Source organism: Capricornis sumatraensis, chromosome 17, assembly GCF_032405125.1.
Source record: "Capricornis sumatraensis isolate serow.1 chromosome 17, serow.2, whole genome shotgun sequence".
Classification (NCBI taxonomy): Eukaryota; Metazoa; Chordata; class Mammalia; order Artiodactyla; family Bovidae; genus Capricornis; species Capricornis sumatraensis.
In genome coordinates, this window is record NC_091085.1 from 61,484,032 (window position 1) to 61,503,986 (window position 19,955).

Consider the following 19,955-nt stretch of genomic DNA (forward strand, 5'->3'; position numbering starts at 1 on the left):
ACCATGACCCACCTGTCTTGGGTTGCCCTGCGGGCATGGCTTGGTTTCATTGAGTTAGACAAGGCTGTGGTCCTAGTGTGATTAGACTGACTAGTTTTCTGTGAGTATGGTTTCAGTGTGTCTGCCCTCTGATGCCCTCTTGCAACACCTACCATCTTACTTGGGTTTCTCTTACCTTGGGCGCGGAGTATCTCTTCATGGCTGCTCCAGCAAAGCACAGCTGCTGCTCCTTACCTTGGACGAGGGGTATCTGTATCAGTATTCTTGCCTCAAGAACCCCATGAACAGTATGAAAAGGCAAAATGATAGGATACTGAAAAAGGAACTCCCAATATGCCCAATATGCTACTGGAGATCAGTGGAGAAATAACTCCAGAAGGAATGAAGGGATGGAGCCAAAGCAAAAACAATAACCAGCTGTGGATGTGACTGGTGATAGAAGCAAGGTCCGAAGCTGTAAATAGCAATATTGCATAGGAACCTGGAATGTCAGGTCCACGAATCAAGGCAAATTGGAAGTGGTCAAACAAGAGATGGCAAGAGTAAACGTTGACATTCTAGGAATCAGCGAACTAAAATGGACTGGAATGGGTGAATTTAACTCAGATGACCATTATATCTACTACTGTGGGCAGGAATCCCTCAGAAGAAATGGAGTAGCCATCATGGTCAACAAAGGAGTCTGAAATGCAGTACTTGGATGCAATCTCAAAAACGACAGAATGATCTCTGTTCGTCTCCAAGGCAAACCATTCAATATCACAGTTATCCAAGTCTATGCCCCAACCAGTAACGCTGAAGAAGCTGAAGTTGAATGGTTTTATGAAGACCTACAAGACCTTTTAGAACTAACACCCAAAAAAGATGTCCTTTTCATTATAGGGGACTGGAATGCAAAAGTAGGAAGTCAAGAAACATCTGGAGTAACAGGCAAATTTGGCCTTGGAATGCAGAATGAAGCAGGGCAAAGACTAATAGAGTTTTGCCAAGAAAATGCACTGGTCATAGCAAACACCCTCTTCCAACAACACAAGAGAAGACTACACATAGACGTCACCAGATGGTCAACACCGAAATCAGATTGATTGTATTCTTTGCAGCCAAAGATGGAGAAGCTCTATACAGTCAACAAAAACAAGACAAGGAGCTGACTGTGGCTCAGATCATGAACTCCTTATTACCAGATTCAGACTCAAATTGAAGAAAGTAGGGAAAACCACTAGAGCATTCAGGTATGACCTAAATCAAATCCCTTATGATTATACAGTGGAAGTGAGAAATAGATTTAAGGGCCTAGATCTGATAGATAGAGTGCCTGACGAACTATGGAATGAGGTTCGTGACATTGTACAGAAGACAGGGATCAAGACCATCCCCATGGAAAAGAAATGCAAAAAAGCAAAATGGCTGTCTGGGGAGGCCTTACAAATAGCTGTGAAAAGAAGAGAGGCAAAAAGCAAAGGAGAAAAGGAAAGATATAAGCATCTGAATGCAGAGTTTCAGAGAATAGTAAGAAGAGATAAGAAAGCCGCCTTCAGCGATCAATGCAAAGAAATAGAGGAAAAGAACAGAATGGGAAAGACTAGAGCTCAAGGGAACATTTCATGCAAAGATGGGCTCGATAAAGCACAGAAATGGTATGGACCTAACAGAAGCAGAAGATATTAAGAAGAGGTGGCAAGAATACACAGAAGAACTGTACAAAAAAGATCTTCACGACCCAGATAATCACGATGGTGTGATCACTCATCTAGAGCCAGACATCCTGGAATGTGAAGTCAAGTGGGCCTTAGAAAGCATCACTACGAACAAAGCTAGTGGAGGTGATGGAATTCCAGTGGAGCTGTTTCAAATCCTGAAAGATGATGCTGTGAAAGTGCTGCACTCAATATGCCAGCAAATTTGGAAAACTCAGCAGTGGCCATAGGACTGGAAAAGGTCAGTTTTCATTCCAATCCCAAAGAAAGGCAATGCCAAAGAATGCTCAAACTACCGCACAATTGCGCTCATCTCACACGCTAGTAAAGTAATGCTCAAAATTCTCCAAGCCAGGCTTCAGCAATATGTGAACCGTGAACTTCCAGATGTTCAAGCTGGCTTTAGAAAAGGCAGAGGAACCAGAGATCAAATTGCCAACATCCGCTGGATCATGGAAAAAGCAAGAGAGTTCCAGAAAAACGTCTATTTCTGCTTTATTGACTATGCCAAAGCCTTTGACTGTGTGGATCACAATGAACTGTGGAAAATTCTGAAAGAGATGGGAATACCAGACCACCTGACCTGCCTCTTGAGAAATCTGTATGCAGGTCAGGAAGCAACAGTTAGAACTGGACATGGAACAACAGACTGGTTCCAAATAGGAAAAGGAGTACGTCAAGGCTGTATATTGTCACCCTGCTTATTTAACTTATTTTGCAGAGTACATCATGAGAAACACTGGACTGGAAGAAACACAAGGTGGAATCAAGATTGCTGGGAGAAATATCAATCACCTCAGATATGCAGATGACACCACCCTTATGGCAGAAAGTGAAGAGGAACTCAAAAGCCTCTTGATGAAAGTGAAAGAGGAGAGTGAAAAAGTTGGCTTAAACTCAACATTCAGAAAACAAAGATCATGGCATCTGGTCCCATCACTTCATGGGAAATAGATGGGGAAACAATGGAAACAGTGGCAGACTTTATTTTTTGGGCTCCAGAATCACTGTAGATGGTGATTGCAGCCATGAAATTAAAAGATGCTTACTCCTTGGAAGGAAAGTTATGACCAACCTAGATAGCATATTCAAAAGCAGAGACACTTCTTTGCCAACAAAGGTCCATCTAGTCAAGGCTATGGTTTTTCCAGTGGTCATGTATGGATGTGAGAATTGGACTGTGAAGAAGGCTGAGCGCCGAAGAAGTGATGCTTTTGAACTGTGGTGTTGGAGAAGACTCTTGAGAGTCCCTTGAACTGCAAGGAGATCCACCAGTCCATTCTGAAGGAGATCAGTCCTGGGATTTCTTTGGAAGGAATGATGCTGAAGCTGAAACTCCAGTACTTTGGCCACCTCATGCGAAGAGTTGACTCATTGGAAAAGACTCTGATGCTGGGAGGGATTGGGGGCAGGAGGAGGAGGGGACGACAGAGGATGAGATGGCTGGATGGCATCACGGACTCGATGGACGTGAGTCTAAGTGAACTCCGGGAGTTGGTGATGGACAGGGAGGCCTGGCGTACTGCGATTCATGGGGTCGCAAAGAGTCGGACACGACTGAGCAACTGAACTGAATGGATACATTAGCTGGTATAATATTTCATAGAATTGCATTCAAAAATATAAAGAATGGATGGGAGTTTTCCTACATGATATTCTCTTCTTATGAAAGGGAGAATAACTCACAAAATCCCTCCAGCAGATTTTCTCTGATTGGCCAGGGTTGGGGTATAGGTCCATTCCTTTGCCAATCACTGATAAAGAGAAATTATGGAATTTCCAGAATTGGTTTGGGGTATACCAGGGGCAGCAGATTATGGTGCAAGCACCAAGTCTGGTCTGTTTGTTTATGGCCCTCTAGTGAAGAATGGTTTTTACATCTTAAATGTTTGCTTTTTAAATGGTTATGTGAGTATCTACATACTCACATACTCTAAAATGGTTATGTGAGTCTCTTGGTCCTCGAAGCCTAAAATATTTACTGTTTTGGCCTTTTAGAAAAAGTTCCCCAGCCCCTGGTTTAGATGGATGATGATTTATCCCTTGGGCCTCGGGGCAGAGCCCACCTTCCCTGAGTAAAGTACTGGCAATAAGAAAATGTTTTTATCTCATTTAACAGGCAGTAGCATGCTTCTCTCATGGCTCAGTTGTAAAGACTCTACTTGTTAATGAAGGAAACTTGGGTTTGATCCCTGGGTTGGGAAGATCCCCTGGAGAAGGGAATGGCAACACACTCCACCATTCTTGCCTGGGAAATCCCATGGACAGAGGAGTCTGGCGGGCTACAGTCCATGGGGTTGCAAAGAGCTGGACATGACTTGGTGACTAAAACCAACAGGAAGTATAAAAATAATACAAGCTTCAGGATGGTTGATTCAGCAGCTCAGTTAGGTTATCAAAGTATTTGTCCTTTGTGGGCAGCAGCAATTCCAGGCACTGCATCCATATGGAACAACATCTGCAAGAGAAGACAGACCATCTCGTCCTAGAACTCCCTTTTAGGAATAAGGAAACGTTTTCCGGACGTTTCCCTACCAGATGCCCCTGCAGCTCAGAGACTCCAGCTGGTTTGCTGTTGCTGTTCAGTCACTCAGCTGTGGCCAACCCTTTGCAACCCCATGGACTGCAAGCACCCAGGCTTCCCTGTCCTTCACCATCTCCCAGAGCTTGCCCAAACTCATGTCCACTGAGTTGATGATGACATCCAACCTTCTCATCCTCTGTCATCCCCTTCTCCTGCCCTCAGTCTTTCCTAGATCAAGGTCTTTTCCATTGTCGGCTCTTCGCATCAGGTGGCCAAAGTATTGGAGCTTCAGCTTCAGCATCTGTCCTTCTAATGAATATTCAGGGTTGATTTCCTTCAGGTTGACTGGTTTGATCTCCTTGCTGTACAAGGGACTCTCAAGAGTCTTCTCCAGCACCACAGTTTGAAAGCATCAGTTCTTCAGTGCTCAGCCTTCCTTATGGTCCGGCTCTCACATCCATACGTGACTACTGGAAAAACCATAGCTTTGACTAGACAGACCTTTGTTGGCAAAGAGATGTCTCTGCTTTTGAATATAATATCTAGATTTTTCATAGCTTTTCTTCGAAGGGCCAAACGTCTTAGATATAGGTCCTACCCTTCATCCATATTTCTTCCTCTGTATTCCTCCATGGAACATAACTGTGAAGGCTGGTGCTGTGGCAGCCATGTTTTGACGGAGAAGTCAGGTGAATTATACAGATCTTGTCCTTACATAGTTCAGTTACTGAACTTAAGCCATCAATGTATTATGAGAGAAAGATAAACCATAATTTGTTTAAACCACTATTTAGCCAGGCTTTCTGTAATTTGTTGTTGCATGTATTCCTAACTGATACAAGCTGCTACCCCTTAAGGGAGGCTGCTGAGATCTGTGCCTATAAAAGCAGAGGAAATTCTTCTGAGGAAAGCATATTTTTAACAAGTTCTGAGCCTAAATGAACTTAATCATTTTCTAGTCATTGACACTTGAAATTATGAATCACTCAACTGCCAGCACGTCTTTTTAACAGCAAATATTTATAATACCTCCTTTACAATCCTGAAGTAAAATTCATAGATGATATAATCCTTTACCCTTCTTCTTTTAAATCAATATGATGCTATAACTATAATATAAAGGAAACGTAAAGGAAAGCTATTTATACTAAAATCGTATGTATTTCGATATGCTCATGTTTTGGCCTGACTTATCCTGAACAGGGCTGGCAAATTGCTCCACAGAGGGCCTGATAGTAAATATTTTGGCTTTACCGGCCATGTGGTCTGTGTTGCAGCTATTCCGTTCTGCTTCATAGCCTGAAGGCAGCCACGGACAATGCAAGGAATGGGCATGGCTGTGGGCCAGTAAGACTTTATGAGAACAGGCAGCGGGCCAGATTCCACACTGCAGACCGACTGGGGCTTGCTGTATCCACAACTCAAAGAAGATGATCCGTGGGAATTCCCTGGACGTCCAGGGGTTAGCAGTTGCTGTGTTCACTGCAGTGGCCCAGGTTCAATCCATGGTCAGGGAACTAAGAGGCCCACAAGCCTCACAGCATAACCAAACAAAAACCACAAGATGATCACGTTGTGCTGGTGTCGAGATTTCCAAAATGATGGCCAACTCTTGGTTAAGTTCCAGACAAATCAATGAACATTCTCTCGATTTATACAGTGACTCCATTCCTGGATACTTGTCTATTAAAACTGAATGAAAGGACTTCCCTGGTGGTCCAGTGGTAAGGAATCCATCTGCCCATGGAGGAGACGTGGGCTTCACCCCTGGCTGGAAAAGATCCCACGTGCTGCAGAGCAGCTAAGCCCATGCTCCTCAACCATTGAGCCTGTGCGCTACAGCCCAGGAGCCACAATACTGAGGCATGTGCACTCCAGAGCCTGTGCTCTGCAGCCACAGAAGTCACAGCAATGAGAAGCCTGTGCACCGCAACTAGAGAGTAGCCCCTGCTTTCTGCAGCTAGAGAAAGCCCATGCACAGCAACAAAGACACAGCACAGCCAAAAATTAAAAAAAAGAGAGAGAATGAAAAATGCTATGTGTGTATATGTAGAAGACATTTTGATTCTAGATACAGAGGATTATAGAGAGGATTTTCACCTGCCTGACATCTAAGGTGCACTGGACAGTCACAAGGGATGGGGTCAATTTTTGGATGTCTGGTGCTGTCTTACATGTTGCAGGGTGTGACACCTCATGACCTGCTCTTTAAGAGTTGCTAGCGACTGAAGCGGTAGAAGGCAATGGCACCCCACTCCAGTACTCTTGCCTGGAAAATCCCATGGATGGAGGAGCCTGGTAGGCTACAGTCCATGGGGGCGCTAAGAGTTGGACACACCTGAGCGACTTCACTTTCACTTTTCACTTTCATGCCTTGGAGAAGGAAATGGCAACCCACTCCAGTGTTCTTGCCTGGAGAATCCCAGGGACGGCAGAGCCTGGTGGGCTGCCGTCTATGGGGTCACACAGAGTCGGACATGACAAGCAACCTAGCAGCAGCAGCAGCATCCCCATTATTGTGAGAGTCAGAAAAAGAAACAAACAAAAAACCTGCCAACCAACCAAAAACAAGGTTACAGGAAATTTCTGCCATTTCTCCAGGAAAACAGTGGCTTTAGGGTCAGGTGAAATTTTTGCCCATATGTGAGTGAAATTTACATGCACAAGTGAGAATAAAAACTCTTAGTTGCTCATTTTGTCCCAAACTGACTAAGATTAAGTTGAGTCCACAGCCAAGAGAGAAATTAAAATTCTATTCATAGGAAAAGAAATAACATGGTAGTTTTTGTTTTAGCATGCTTGAGTTAGTGAACTATTGCATTTGTCCCCATACAGATGTTAACACAGCTGGGTTTTCCCTCTCTCTCTTTTTTTCAGATTGTTCAGATGGAGAAAAAAATTGTAAACCAAAGACAGATTTTCACAAAAATACAGGAGGCCAATAACCCCCGGAAATTGCAAAAACAGATCCACATTTTGGAAACCCGTTTGAATCTTGTACGTAAGGTGTCTTCTGGGGGAATGCTCTGGCTGTCCAATGGTTAGGACTCCCTGCTTCCACTGCAGAGGGCATGGGTTTGATCCCTGGCAGAGAAACTAAGGGGTTTCCCTATGGTTCAGTGGTAAAGAATCCACCTGTAGCACAGGAGACATGCGTTCGATCCCTAGTTTGGGAAGATCCCCTGGAGAAGTAACTTGCAACCCACCCCAGTATTTCCCAGTATTTTTGCCTGGGAAATCCCATGGACAGAGGAGCCTGGTGGACTGTAGTCCATAGTGTTGCACAGAGTCGGACACAACTGAACACGTGTGCATGAATGTACCTGGAACACGTGGGGAACTAAGATCCCACATGGTGCAACACGGCCAAACAAAATCTCTGCAGACAGCTCTCCCTCCCTTTGGAGAAGGAAAGAATGATGTCCATGAAGCCATTAGCAGGCATACATTTCATTGGTTGAGTCAGGAGAAGGTGAACGATGGTGTACAAACAGGCCAGGCAGCGCTCCAACTGTGGTTCGGTGGGCCTGGGGTGGGAGGTGCAGGGAAGACGCTGCAACACTCTGGCTGCCTTCTGGAAGCTTGTCTCGTGCCCCAGGAGTGAGCCTCGTTTTGAAGCTCAGCTCTCCTTGCAGGTCACTGTGCACTTTGACCAGATGCTGACCACCAACGCAAAGCTCCGGAAGGAGATCGAGGAACTGAGGCATGAGAAGGCTGCTTACGACAACGTCTACCAGCATCTTTGTCGGCGCCTGTTGATGCAGAAGAAGACGATGAATGTGGCCATCGAGCAGTCTGCCCAGGCCTACGAGCAGAGGTAGGCTGGTGGAGAGACTCCTGGGGGCAGAGATGTCTCAGCCACCTGTTGGGCTTCTTACCCCTCTACCCACTGTGCTTATGTGTTGAGGAACCTGAAACCATCATCATCGTAACTCTGAGCACTGGTTGTGTCTCTGCCAAGCAAGATGCTAGATGCTCTGGGTAGTGTTTTAACCCTCACCACAGCCCTAGGAGTTACTATCCCCATTTTATAGGCCAGGGAATGAAGGCTTAGAGATGTCAAAATGCTTACCTGAGATCCAGGTAAGTGGCAGATGTGGTGGAGCTGAGATTTAAACCCCTATTCTATATCATCTTCCCCAGGTGTCCCTGCCTGTAGTCCTAGGGATCCCTCTCAGTCTGGACTGTTTCCCGGCTTCACCCCTGGAAGGGCGAAAGGCATGCAGTTCAGATGTGAAGGGTGCAGGTTTTGAAACTAGAGAGATCTGGGTTTGAAACCTGGCTCCACCACCACTAATTTATTTTAGGACTTCTTTGGGTGGAAGTGAGGATTACATAATATTAGTATAGGGAATTCCCTGGTGGTCCAGTGGCTAAGACTCCGCACTCCCAATGCAGGGAACCAGGTTCAATCCCTGGTCAGGGAACTAGATCCCATATGCCGAGACTAAGAGTTTGCTTGCTGCAGCTCAGAAGATCCTGCGTGCCACAATGAAGATCGAAGACCCTGCATGTAGCAACTAAGACCTGGTGCAGCCCAAATAAATATGTATTAAAAAAAAACGAGTATATAAGGGAGTGGCTGGGGCATAGTATTATACTTGACAAGTGGTGACGATGATGGTAATCGTGATAATGGTGATGTTCGATGATGCTGATGGTGGTGATGCTGATGTGGTGATGCTGATGGTTTGGTGGTGATGATAGGGGTAATGCTGATGGTGGTGATGATCAGGGTGGTGACAGAGATGATGATAGAAAATCATTTCCTGAGGGTGGTCTAGAGTTGTGAGCTCCTGTCATTCAGGTGAGGAAGGTGGTTCCTCTACTCCCAGAAATCTCCATAATTAAAAGAAGGGATGATCACTGCCCAGGAATGAAGTCCGTCTGGACTGGTAGGGAGAAGCGGGGGAGAAGGAAGGAGCCTCTGGACACTCAGACTCTGTTGTGCTCCCCTCCCCCCACCGAGGCTGGAAGCCATGGCTCGAATGGCTGCCATGAAGGACCGCCAGCAGAAGGACATCTCTCAGTACAACCTGGAGATCCGAGAGCTGGAGCGTGTCTACGATCATGAAACCAAGCTCAAATCCTTCTTGCTCATCAAGCTGAATGATCGTCTTGAATTCGAGGAGCAGTCCAAAAAGGAAGAAGGTATCTCTCTCCACTGAATACCTCTTTCTCTCAACTGAAGGTGCCCAAGTCTCCTTGTACCAAGGTTGCCAAATTTAGCTAAGAAAAATACAAGACACCATTAAATTTAAATTGCAGATAAACAAAGAATAAAATTTTAGTCCCATGCAATATTTAAAAGATACTTACACTAAAGAATTATTTGTGGTTTATCTACAATTGGCACATATTTATACTTTTAAAAATACATTGTTTGTCTGAAATTCAAATTTAACTAGATGAGTTGGATTTTATCCGCCATCCCTAACCTACAGGATGTGGCCTCACCTTGTGGCTCTGCTTCCATTATTTAGAGGAGGAACTTTTATTGGAGGCAGCCCTATCCGTGTTTGGAGATTCTGAAGGAGGACTCACAAGACTCAGCATATCATTGCAAACATGGCTATGATGTAGACACATCAGCAGGGAGAAAAGGTGCACGGGGCGAGGTCCAGAGGAAACCAGGCACAAGCTTCCCGGATCTTCTCCCAGTGGAGTCACACAGGATATGCTTAATTCCTCCAGCCTCTAGTTTTGACAACACGTGTGAAGAGTCATCTATTTGGGGAGCTAGTTAGAGACTCGATGCCCAAGATTCTTACTAGGGGCTGGTCGTGTAGGCCCTCTCTCCCCAGCACATCCCAAGATTCCAGCCTCCCAGCAGGAAGGCAGGTGTTCGGCACAGGCCACACTGTCCATACAGGACAGAGGAGCCACTCTGAACCATTTGAGGACAGTTTTATATCAGTGTAGGGAAATGTTCACCATTTAAGTTCCCAGATGAAGGTGAAGGGCCAGTCTTGCAAACAGACCTTTCTAAGCAGAGCAGGCTCAGGGCTGCTATGTTAACTCTCTCCTGAACAGGTTGAAAGATCTGAGCTCTTCAGAGAGCCCCCTGTGTAGCTGCATTTGATTTTTGGTCTTTTAGCCCTTCTGTCCCCTTCTACCTTCTCATTTGCAACTGTATGGCTAGAAGTGTTTCTGGGAAACTCCATCTCTCACTTTCCCCCTCCTTGTCCTGGGAAAGTCTAGCCCCCTCCCTGGGGCAGACTTTGCTCTGAGTGGCTTCCCTTTCAGACTCACAGTTGCTGGTTCTTCCTTTTCTAGCTCTCAAGGCAAAGAAGTATGGGAAGAAGAGCAAGGGTGAGAGTTTTGAGAGCTACGAGGTGGCTCACCTCCGGCTGCTGAAACTGACAAAGACTGGGAACCTGAATCAGCTCATCGAGGAGTTTCTGGCCAGGGAGGAGAAGAACTTTGCCCGGTTCACGTATGTCACGGAGCTCAACAATGACATGGAGATGATGCACAAGAAGATCGAGAGAATCCAGGTCGGGGCACCTCTCCTTTCCCAGGCCAGGGGCCCACCTGCTCCCGCAGTAGCCTTCCCCAAGGCAGCTTCCTCAGAACACTCTTTGAGCTGCTCTGCAGAAAAAAGGACTTCAAGTCAAAAAAAGTTTGGGAAATACTATATTCCCCCAATGTTCTCCCCTCTACATTTTAACCTTCCTGAAACTGGTATTTGTCTTTCAGTTGATACATACACTTAATAGGTTCATGTCCCCTCACCCCTGAGAGGTGACATTTAAAATCCATGGTATGTCTTATAATCCAGAGTTCAGTAAACTATAGCTACAGCCAGATATGGCCTTTGGACCTATTTTTGCACAGCCCATGAGCTGAGAATGATTTTTACATTTTTAAAGGGTTGTAAGGGAAAAAAATATGCAAGACAGACCATATATGGCTTGCAAAACCCAAAATATTGACTGTGTGGCCCTTTGCCTTAAAAGCTGGCTGACCCCTGTCAATAGACAGCTTTGTAGAATTGAGGAGAGATGGTAAATTGATCTTGGAGAGAACTGATGTACGTGAGCATAGTAAGGGCTCTGATAAGTCCTGCAGTAAAGAAACTATTTACCTTTGTTGAACCTGTAATTTCCCAAACTTGACTCCCTGAGCTGCTTACTCCCCAGAACACACAGAAACAGCCTTTGGAACTCTCTGCACAGAGAGAGTCTAAACTTAGCATGACACTCCAGTCCTTTCAGAATTTGGCTTCAACCTGCCCCTGCAGGCTCAGCTCTCATCGCGACCCTCAAGGCACTCCCATCAGCTGCCAGTCCCAGCTGCCCCCTGTGTTTCCCTTCTCTGAAACTTTCCTCATGCTGTTCCCCACCCCTCCCACTTTTCTTCTGATGCAATACCACTCATTAGTCCTGACAAATGTCACCTCCTCTGAGAACTCATTACTCTTCCCTCTGAGGTCCCTGTGCTGGGTGGAAACCTAGGGGAGCCCTTCCTTTTGCAGTGTCACCATTTCCTGAATGTGGGGCCACATGCAAGTAGCTAGAAGACAGGGGAAAACATTTTAATTTTTTCAGAATGAGTGATGAAGTTAATTTTAATGGGGATTAGAAAGAACAGCACGCAGAGCATTGTGATTCTATAGAGAGGATTCCTTAGGGTGGTAAGTAGTAGTAATGTCTGCATGCTCAGTTGCTCAGTCATGTCCAACTATTTGTGACCCCGTGGATTGTAGCCCGTCAGGCTCCTCTGTCCATGGGATTCTTCAGGCAAGGGGATCTTCCTGATCCAGGGATCGAACCTGCCCCTCTTGAGTCTCCTGCATTGGCAGGTGGATTCTTTACCACTGCACCACCTGGGAAGCCCAGGTAGTAATAATAACGGTAAACAAATAGTGATAAACAAACTACCCAAAATTTGGTCAATTTAAAGAAAGCTACTAATAGATAATAATAGTACAGGTGACACGTGGAAACGGAGGTGGGCTGTCACAGGAAACAGATGGCATGCCCAAAATGGGTAAAGAGAGGTGAGCTTTGTAAAAAGAGACTACAAAGGTCTAAAGAAATTAAGGCGGGAATGTGCTGAATCGCATAGCTGAGCTCCAGAATGGGTGAGGTGATGGAGCAGTTTCTGGAACCAGGAGGCAGGTATGTGGAGAAGGCTGTCTGTGTGTCTTTCCTGGTGGCTGGTGGCCAAACGAATGACCTGCCAAGAGGGTGGGCAAGTACCCCAATCCCGCTCTCCTTCCACTGTTCAGCTGGGGTACCCCTTTGGCTGGGTGGCCCAGAGAGCTAAGGGGAGAGGAGGCCCGTCTTTCAGAGGACAGGCGCCCTCGTGGGTGCCCTGTCCATTCCCAAAGCCCAGGACTGCCCTGCACACAGTGGGAGGCACCGAGCAGCTGTTCTCCAACAGCAACCTTGACCTTGACTTTCCCAGTCACCTTGAGGGCACTCTCCTTTATTCTACAGCCACACAGCTTGTCTCTGTTGTGAGGACAAGTGTATCTGAGGAAAGATGGCCAAACTCCCGCCTTCTCTGGGCTTCAGTTTCCCCACCTGTAGAATGACATTCGGACTGGAGCAGTAGTTTCCAAGCTTTCATTAAAAGCTACCGAAGTTTTTCTTTAAACTAGGGTATGAGGAAACATCAGTAAATAAAACAGATGAAATGGAGTGGTTCTGGATGAAGGGGGTGGAGGTGAGATGGGTTACTGGAGAGGGTGTTTGAGCCCTTATCTCTTTGCCCTCTTGTGGCACCTCTGCCCAAAGTAGGGTTCAGATTTAAGTCAAAAACATTTAGGATTCTAACATCTGACTTCACTTTTACCTAGAGGGCTGGGGTCAGAGGTCATAAACTGATGAACGCAGGCTTCATTGTTCTGTTGCTTGGCCTCCTTCATACCCAAATTTTAAAATTAGTGAGTTGCCAACATTTAAAAATCAGGATATTCCACATGAAAATGTGGATTTCTGGTTTCCCTAGGAAAGTCAGATCTGATAACTCCAGCCCACATTCTCACAGGAAGCTGAGTGCACTGCCTCTATTAACTGGTCAGACCATACTCTCCCTCCTTTGCTGAGAGGAGCTGGGATCTCATTTGCTCTGAAGAGACCAGACCAGTCTCAAGCAAGAGGGGCCCAGTTGGCCTCTGAGTGGGCCACCTCCCGTTTAGGCGCTTCGCCACTTCCCTCTGGTGGCCATCTTCAGTATCGCAGGGAAGGTTTTTGAGGGCCCAAAGGACACTGGTAATGTGGTAGCGAACAAAATAGTTTTTGCTGTTTTATGAACTTTTTTTCTCCGACAGTTTTGCCCAATATCATCTATGGTTTTCTCCCCTGGTATTTTAAATAAATTTACATAGTTAAAGAAACCTTTTTATTCCTATGTTCTTTGTAGTGGCTTCTGGAGCCCCTAGATGCTCCCCAGATGCTCTGTAGTAATAATATCACAAGATGCTTCTTAAAAAAGAAGATTCTTCAGGCCCTGTCTCATACGTACAAACCTAGATTCTCTGAAAATAAGCCTGGAATATGCAGTTAAATTGTATTTTAATTTGAGACCCTTTCCCCCCATGATATAAATGTACCATTATTTACTTAACCAATCAACAACCAGTAGACATTCAGGTTGTTCCTAATGGAGATAATGAATGATAACTCAAGGGGTGGCCTTGAGTGGCTACCTTTGCCCATGTGTCCTACTATTTCCTTGGGACAGATTCCTGGAAATGGTATTGCCCCATCAAAAAGTGCATGCCTTTTACATTTGGATACACTGCCCTAGCCCTGGAGTTCTCAGATCTGGCCCCTGGGCTATCACTGCAGCAGCATCTCTTGGGAACTTGTGAGAAATGTGCGTTCTAGGGCCTCACCCGGGATTTCCAGGTAGCTCAGCTGGTAAAGAATCCACCTGCAATGCAGGAGATCTCAGTTCAATTCCTGGGTCAGGAAGTTCCCCTGAAGAAGGGATAAGCTTCATATTCTTGGGCTTCTCTGGTGGCTCAGACAGTAAAGAATCCACCTGCAATGCAGGAGACCTGGGTTCAATCCCTGGGTTGGGAAGATCTGCTGTAGGAGGGGATGGCAACCCACTCCAGTATTCTTGCTTGGAGGATCCCCATGGACGGAGGAGCCTGGCAGGCTATAGTCCATGGGGTTGCAAAGAATCAGACATGACTGAGTGACTAGGCATAGCACAGCACAGGGCCTCACCCAGACGTACTAAATCAGAAGCTCTGGTGTGGAGCCCAGATATCTGTTTTCACAAACCCCTAGGTGATTCTGATTCACAGTAGAGTGGTAGAACCCCTGCTCTGGAGCTGTCTGTCCATTACCGTAGCCGCCAGTCACATGGGAGGTTTTAGTTTAAATCAATTTAAATTAAATCTAAAAGTGAGTTCCTCATTGGTCCTAGCCACATTGCAAGAGCTCTGTGCCTATGTGTGGCTAATGGCTGCGGTACTGGGCAGTGCAGATAGAACATTGCCACCATTGCAGCAAATCCTATTGATTATAGGCAATTCTCCAGAAAGGATGAACCACCCACCCACTCACCCCCCTCATCCTCCTTTTAATTTAAAAAGCATCAGGAAACTTCCATGGACCTAAGAAGGGTCCAGGGGTTCTGGGGTTTCTTGAAATGGATAATTTAAATCCTCACTAGGGAGGGGATATATGTGTACTTATAGCTGATTCACATTGTGTACAGCAGAAACAAACACAGCATTGTAAAGCAATTATCCTCCAATTAAAATATATTCTAGATATATTAAAAAAGTGAAATAAGTCCTCATGAACTCTTCAAGGCCCTGGCTTATTTTGAGGTGTTCTAGGAAGGGGGACACCACTTTTCCTTATGGTCTGGTTCTCTCCTGAGCAGAATGAGATCATGCGCTTGCGATCCCAGCAGAAATCATCCCATGAAGACAACCACGCCATCCTGAGAGAGCTGGAGGTAAGACCAGACTGCGGAGGGAGGGACATGGGAGTCTCTGTTGTCTATCTAATGGCCTGTCAGTTGACTCTCAGTAGGAGTAAGATGTCTGTCCTGTGACTACTGGCCTGAGTCATGTCTTGACATGTTCTGACCCTTTGTCACAGGCAGCCTCTGCTACAGATGTTGCTGCAAAATTTTGCTCCTAAAAAAGACAAAGCCTTTCTTTTTCCATTTTAAAGACTCTCCCACATCAGGAAGCCTATCCCAGGCCCTTGTGTCTGTAATTTCATCCCTGACTGGTGAGTTCCAAACAGATCTCTGCCTCTGTCTTTACTTCTTTCTCTCCCTTGTCCTAGTTGCGGCCTGTTCTCAGTCAATAATAGTAATTACAAACATTTCCTGAGCAATTACTATGCACAAGACACTGGGCTAAGAGCTTGGCTTGCACTATCTCATTTAGTCCTCACAACAACACTATGAAGTAGGTGATATGATCTATTTCACAGATACGGAAACTGAGGTTCAGAGAAGCAGTCCCCATCATCATGGAGTTGTGATGCTGTATGAGCTTTGCATTGCATTCAGCTGCTAATAATAGGGACCCAAAATAACAGTGGTCTATGCCATAGTTTATTTACTTTGTTAAAATGTAAATCTGAAGATTAGCACTTTAGGGCTGGTTATGATGTTATCAGTAAATCAGGCTTCTCCTTCCAGTTTTGCCATCTTTAGTGTGTGGCTTACATTCCCGACGATGCCTCATGGTTGTATTACAGTCCAGCCATCACATATACATTCCAAGCAGAAAAAAAGTAGGGAAGGAAAAAAAGGCCTTTCTAATTGAGTTAGTCAGCTTAAAAGTTCTTTCCTTGAATTTTCAGTCAATAGCATCTGTATCTGTGTCTTACTGGCCATTCCTATTTCAAAGGATGGTTGGAAATACAACTTTTAGTTGGCACATTGCTACACTGAAATGATAACCATTTTGTTATTAAGGTATAAGGGGAGAATGGATAGCAAATGTCTGAGAAAGATATGAACCACAGAGCTTGATTGCAAAGCCCTTTTCTAATTCAGTAGTTCCTGTCCCAGGAACTATGCTCATGGGTCATTTCCGTTCCTTTTTTCTGTAGCTGATTTCTGTTCTTGGCATTGCAGGTGGTAGACAGGGATGGCCCTGCCATTCTCTAATGCACCACTGGAGGGCAGCAAAGCACCTCTCAGGCTCAGCAACTTCTCCCAGGATTCGGGAATGAGGAAAGTAGACACAGGCAGGGCCCAAGTTCAAGGAGACCCCCCCCCCTCAAGTTGGACACATGCTTGGCATCCCACATCCTTGACTCTTGGCCACTCTGTGTCCACGTACTTCCTTGGGGTTGGGACTGTTGCTGCTCTGCATCTTGGGGTTTTGAAGGCCTAATGGGGGATACAGCTTGGAGAGGCTGACCAGACAACCCCAAGCATCACCCAACCTCTGTCTGAAGTCCTCCAGTAACTCTTTGTTCCTTGGGCTTTCCTGGAGCCTCTTTTCAAATGCAAATACTCTTAGCAAGAGAATTTGTCTTAATAGCAAGGGGCTCACCTAGAACCCACTTTTCTTACCCCCTACTAAAGATCACGCCTATCTCCTTTACTCTTGGAACCTTTCTACTTACCTTCCATTCGTTGTCCCTTCTGAGAGAAGTGGTGGAATCGGTCCTTTCACGGGAGGTTTAGCATAGAAATTAAGCAACCAGGTCCTGGGAACAAAGGCTTGGGTATGATTCCCAGAAGAGTTACTTCCTGACGTTAGTACTTTGAGAAAGTTGACTTAACCTCTCTGAACCTCAGTTTTCTCACCTATAAAATGGGAATAATAATTGTACTCACTTCATAGGGCTGTGAAGATTGAATAAAATCTTGCATGTACATGCTTGGCATACTGCAGGGCAAAGAACTATAAACATAACTATCATTATTGTTGTTTATCCTGTAAGTCAGTAAAGCTTCAAGTCACCATCATCTTGTTACTAAATAATTGCTTAAATAAAGATCCGAAGATCAGGTTCTTAGACAACTCAACACAGATGAGGTAAGCACAAGTTCACTTTTCTTCTCTGACTTCAGGGTTCCTCATCTGGAAACTGGGGCAATTGTGAGGATTAGTTAAGAAGATGTGTGTGAAGTGCTTGGAACATCTTAGGTGCTGGACATGGGTTATCAGGCTTCCCAGGTGACACAGTGGTTAAGAATCCGCCTGCCAATGCAGGAGTCACAAGAGACGAGGGTTCGATGCCTGGGTCGGGAAGATACCCTGGAGGGGGAAATGGCAACCTACTCCAGTATTCTTGCCTGGAAAATTCCATAGACAGAGGAGCCTGGTGGGCTACAATCTAGGGGGTCACGGAGAGTTGGACATGACTGAGCATGCACACACATATATGTATTATCAACATCACATCAGGCTGTTAAAAAGCGTTTTTATCATGTGATCTTTTACTGCACCTTTAGAATGAGAGGAGGGGCTCTGGCTGACATATGAGGAAATTCAGCCCTGGGGACTGAATATACTAGTGGCTGAGACAGAGGAAGCTGCCTGGTGTGGTGCTTGAGGGACAGTTCAAATCATGGCTTCCCTCTCCCTTGCCTCAGAACCCCAGTTCCCTCACCCGATAAGTGGGAGTGTGGGTAGGGCCCTCTGGGATCCTTGTTTGGAATGGTCCATATGGAGCTGGTAGGGACAAGGCTGATCCTTCCAGGGCCCAGTTCACCTTTGCAAGCTGAGAACCAGGGAGAGAGGTGGGAAGCCATCAAAGCACTTATCCTAGAGCAGCTATTCTCAGTCTGGGCTGCAAGTCAGAATCGCCTTGGAGGCTTTAAAGTTCCCAATGCTGAGGCTACACGCCAGACCGAGATGTCTGAATGTCTGAGGCTGGGGTCTGGGCAGCCAATGTTTTAATGCTCCCGGGTGATACCAATGTGAAACTGAAATTGTGATCCAGTGGACTCACAGAGGTTCTCAAACTTTACCATGTGTCACGACCATCTGGAGGTTCATTAAACACAAATTGCTGAGCCTACACCTAGAGCCTCTGATTCAGTTGGTCTGGACTGGAGCCCAGGAACTTGCATTTCTGACAAGTTCCCTGATGGAGCTGATGCTGCTTGTCCTGGGACGCCACTTTGAGAACCCCTGGTCTCTAGTAATGTGATTTAAACTGAATGGTGAAATCGGTTTGTTGGACTGTCACTAGCATTTAAAGATAACAAGATGGAATAGAACAGAATGGAAAATATTAGAACACACAATAAGAATATTGACTTGTGAAACTTTAATTTCCTTTGATTAGATAAATGTATATAAATACATACATGTAAAATTGGGGGCAAAAGGAGAAGGCGGCAGAGGATGAGACAGTTGGATGGCATCACCGACTCAATGCACATGAACTTGGGCAAACTCTGGGAAACAGTGGAGGACAGGGAAGCCTGGCATGCTCCAGTCCATGGGGTCACAAAGAGTTGGTCACAACTTAGCGACTAAACAGCAGTGTGTGAATGTATTGGACTGCAATGTAGATATATTTCTTCCTGTGGGCCTTAATTTTTAAAAAATGAGTCAACAGCTTTTAAAAAATGCTGCAATCCAGTAGACATGCAGATACACATATGTAAGTGAAACTAATCTTTACATTAAATAATATCTATCCTCACTACTTCCAGTGAATACTAGTATTTTCTCCTCTCTTTCTTTATTTTCTGATCTATTTTATTTCACTTAAAAAATGTGGATTGAGACCCATTAAATTGTTGTTGCAACCCCTTGTGTGAAAAGTGTTAGTCGCTCAGTTTAGTTCAGTCGCTCAGCTTAGTTCAGTCTCTCAGTTGTGTCTGACTCTTTGTGACTCCATGGACTGTAGCCTGCCAGGCTCCTCTGTCCGTGAGAGTTTCCATGTAAGAACACTGGAGTGGGTTGCCATTCCCTTTTCCAGGGGATCTTCCCAACTCAGGGGTCAAACCTGGGTCTTCTGCACTGCACATGGATTCTTTTACCGTCTGAGCCACCAGGGAAGCTCCCTTGCATCCCCTTGCTGTGCTTAGTTGCTCAGTCGTGTCTGATTCTTTGAGACTCCATGGACTGTAGCCAGCCAGGCTCCTCTGTCCATGAGGATTCTCCAGGCAAGAATACTGGAGTGGGTTGCCACTCCCTTCTCCAGGGGATCTTCCCAACCCAGGGGTCGAACCTGGGTCTCCTGCACTGCAGGTGGATTCTTTACCGTCTGAGCCACCAGGGAAGCCCCTTAGAGGTTTGCAAACCTGCAGTTTGGAGACCCTGGTTTCAGACTCTCACATGTGAGGGCTGAGCCCAGCCAGAGTGGCCACCTGGCTGACCTGGATGGGAACTGGGGGTCTGCCATAGGAGAAACTAAAGAAGACCACGGAGGAGGCAGACAGGTACGAGAACAACTACAGGGAGATCACCGAGACCTTGGAGTATCTCAAGAACTCAGTGGAGAATCTGTTTAAGAAGATAAACTGTGATGCCACCAAGATCCTGGTGCAGTTAGGGGAGACGGGGAAAGTCACGGATATCAACCTCCCGCAGTACTTTGGTGAGTCAAGCCCACTAGACTTTTAGCAACCATTTCCAGAGATTTCTATGAGCAGGCACAAGGACTTGTTCTTTTGGAGGTAGTGAGCCTGGTGGTGAAGCCTGGCACTAAAGCCAACCTGCTTGAGTTCAAATTGTGGTTCCACTCTTACTAGCTGTATGACTTTTGGCAACTTTTTTTTTTTAAAAACATGGATTTTTGAGTCTGTGTGTGTGTTTCATATTTCTTTAT

The 19,955-nt window shown here is 45.7% G+C and overlaps 1 protein-coding gene across 1 annotated transcript in view; it reads left to right on the forward strand.

Annotated features, from left to right (window-relative positions):
* Positions 1–19,955, forward strand: part of CCDC63 (coiled-coil domain containing 63) — a 34,875-nt gene that overhangs the window by 8,218 nt on the left and 6,702 nt on the right. The window contains exons 3-8 of the mRNA XM_068989614.1: positions 7,099–7,218; positions 7,857–8,038; positions 9,191–9,372; positions 10,498–10,718; positions 15,076–15,150; positions 19,532–19,724. Coding sequence (XP_068845715.1) covers positions 7,099–7,218; positions 7,857–8,038; positions 9,191–9,372; positions 10,498–10,718; positions 15,076–15,150; positions 19,532–19,724 — 973 coding nt within the window. The remainder of the gene's footprint in view (positions 1–7,098; positions 7,219–7,856; positions 8,039–9,190; positions 9,373–10,497; positions 10,719–15,075; positions 15,151–19,531; positions 19,725–19,955) is intronic.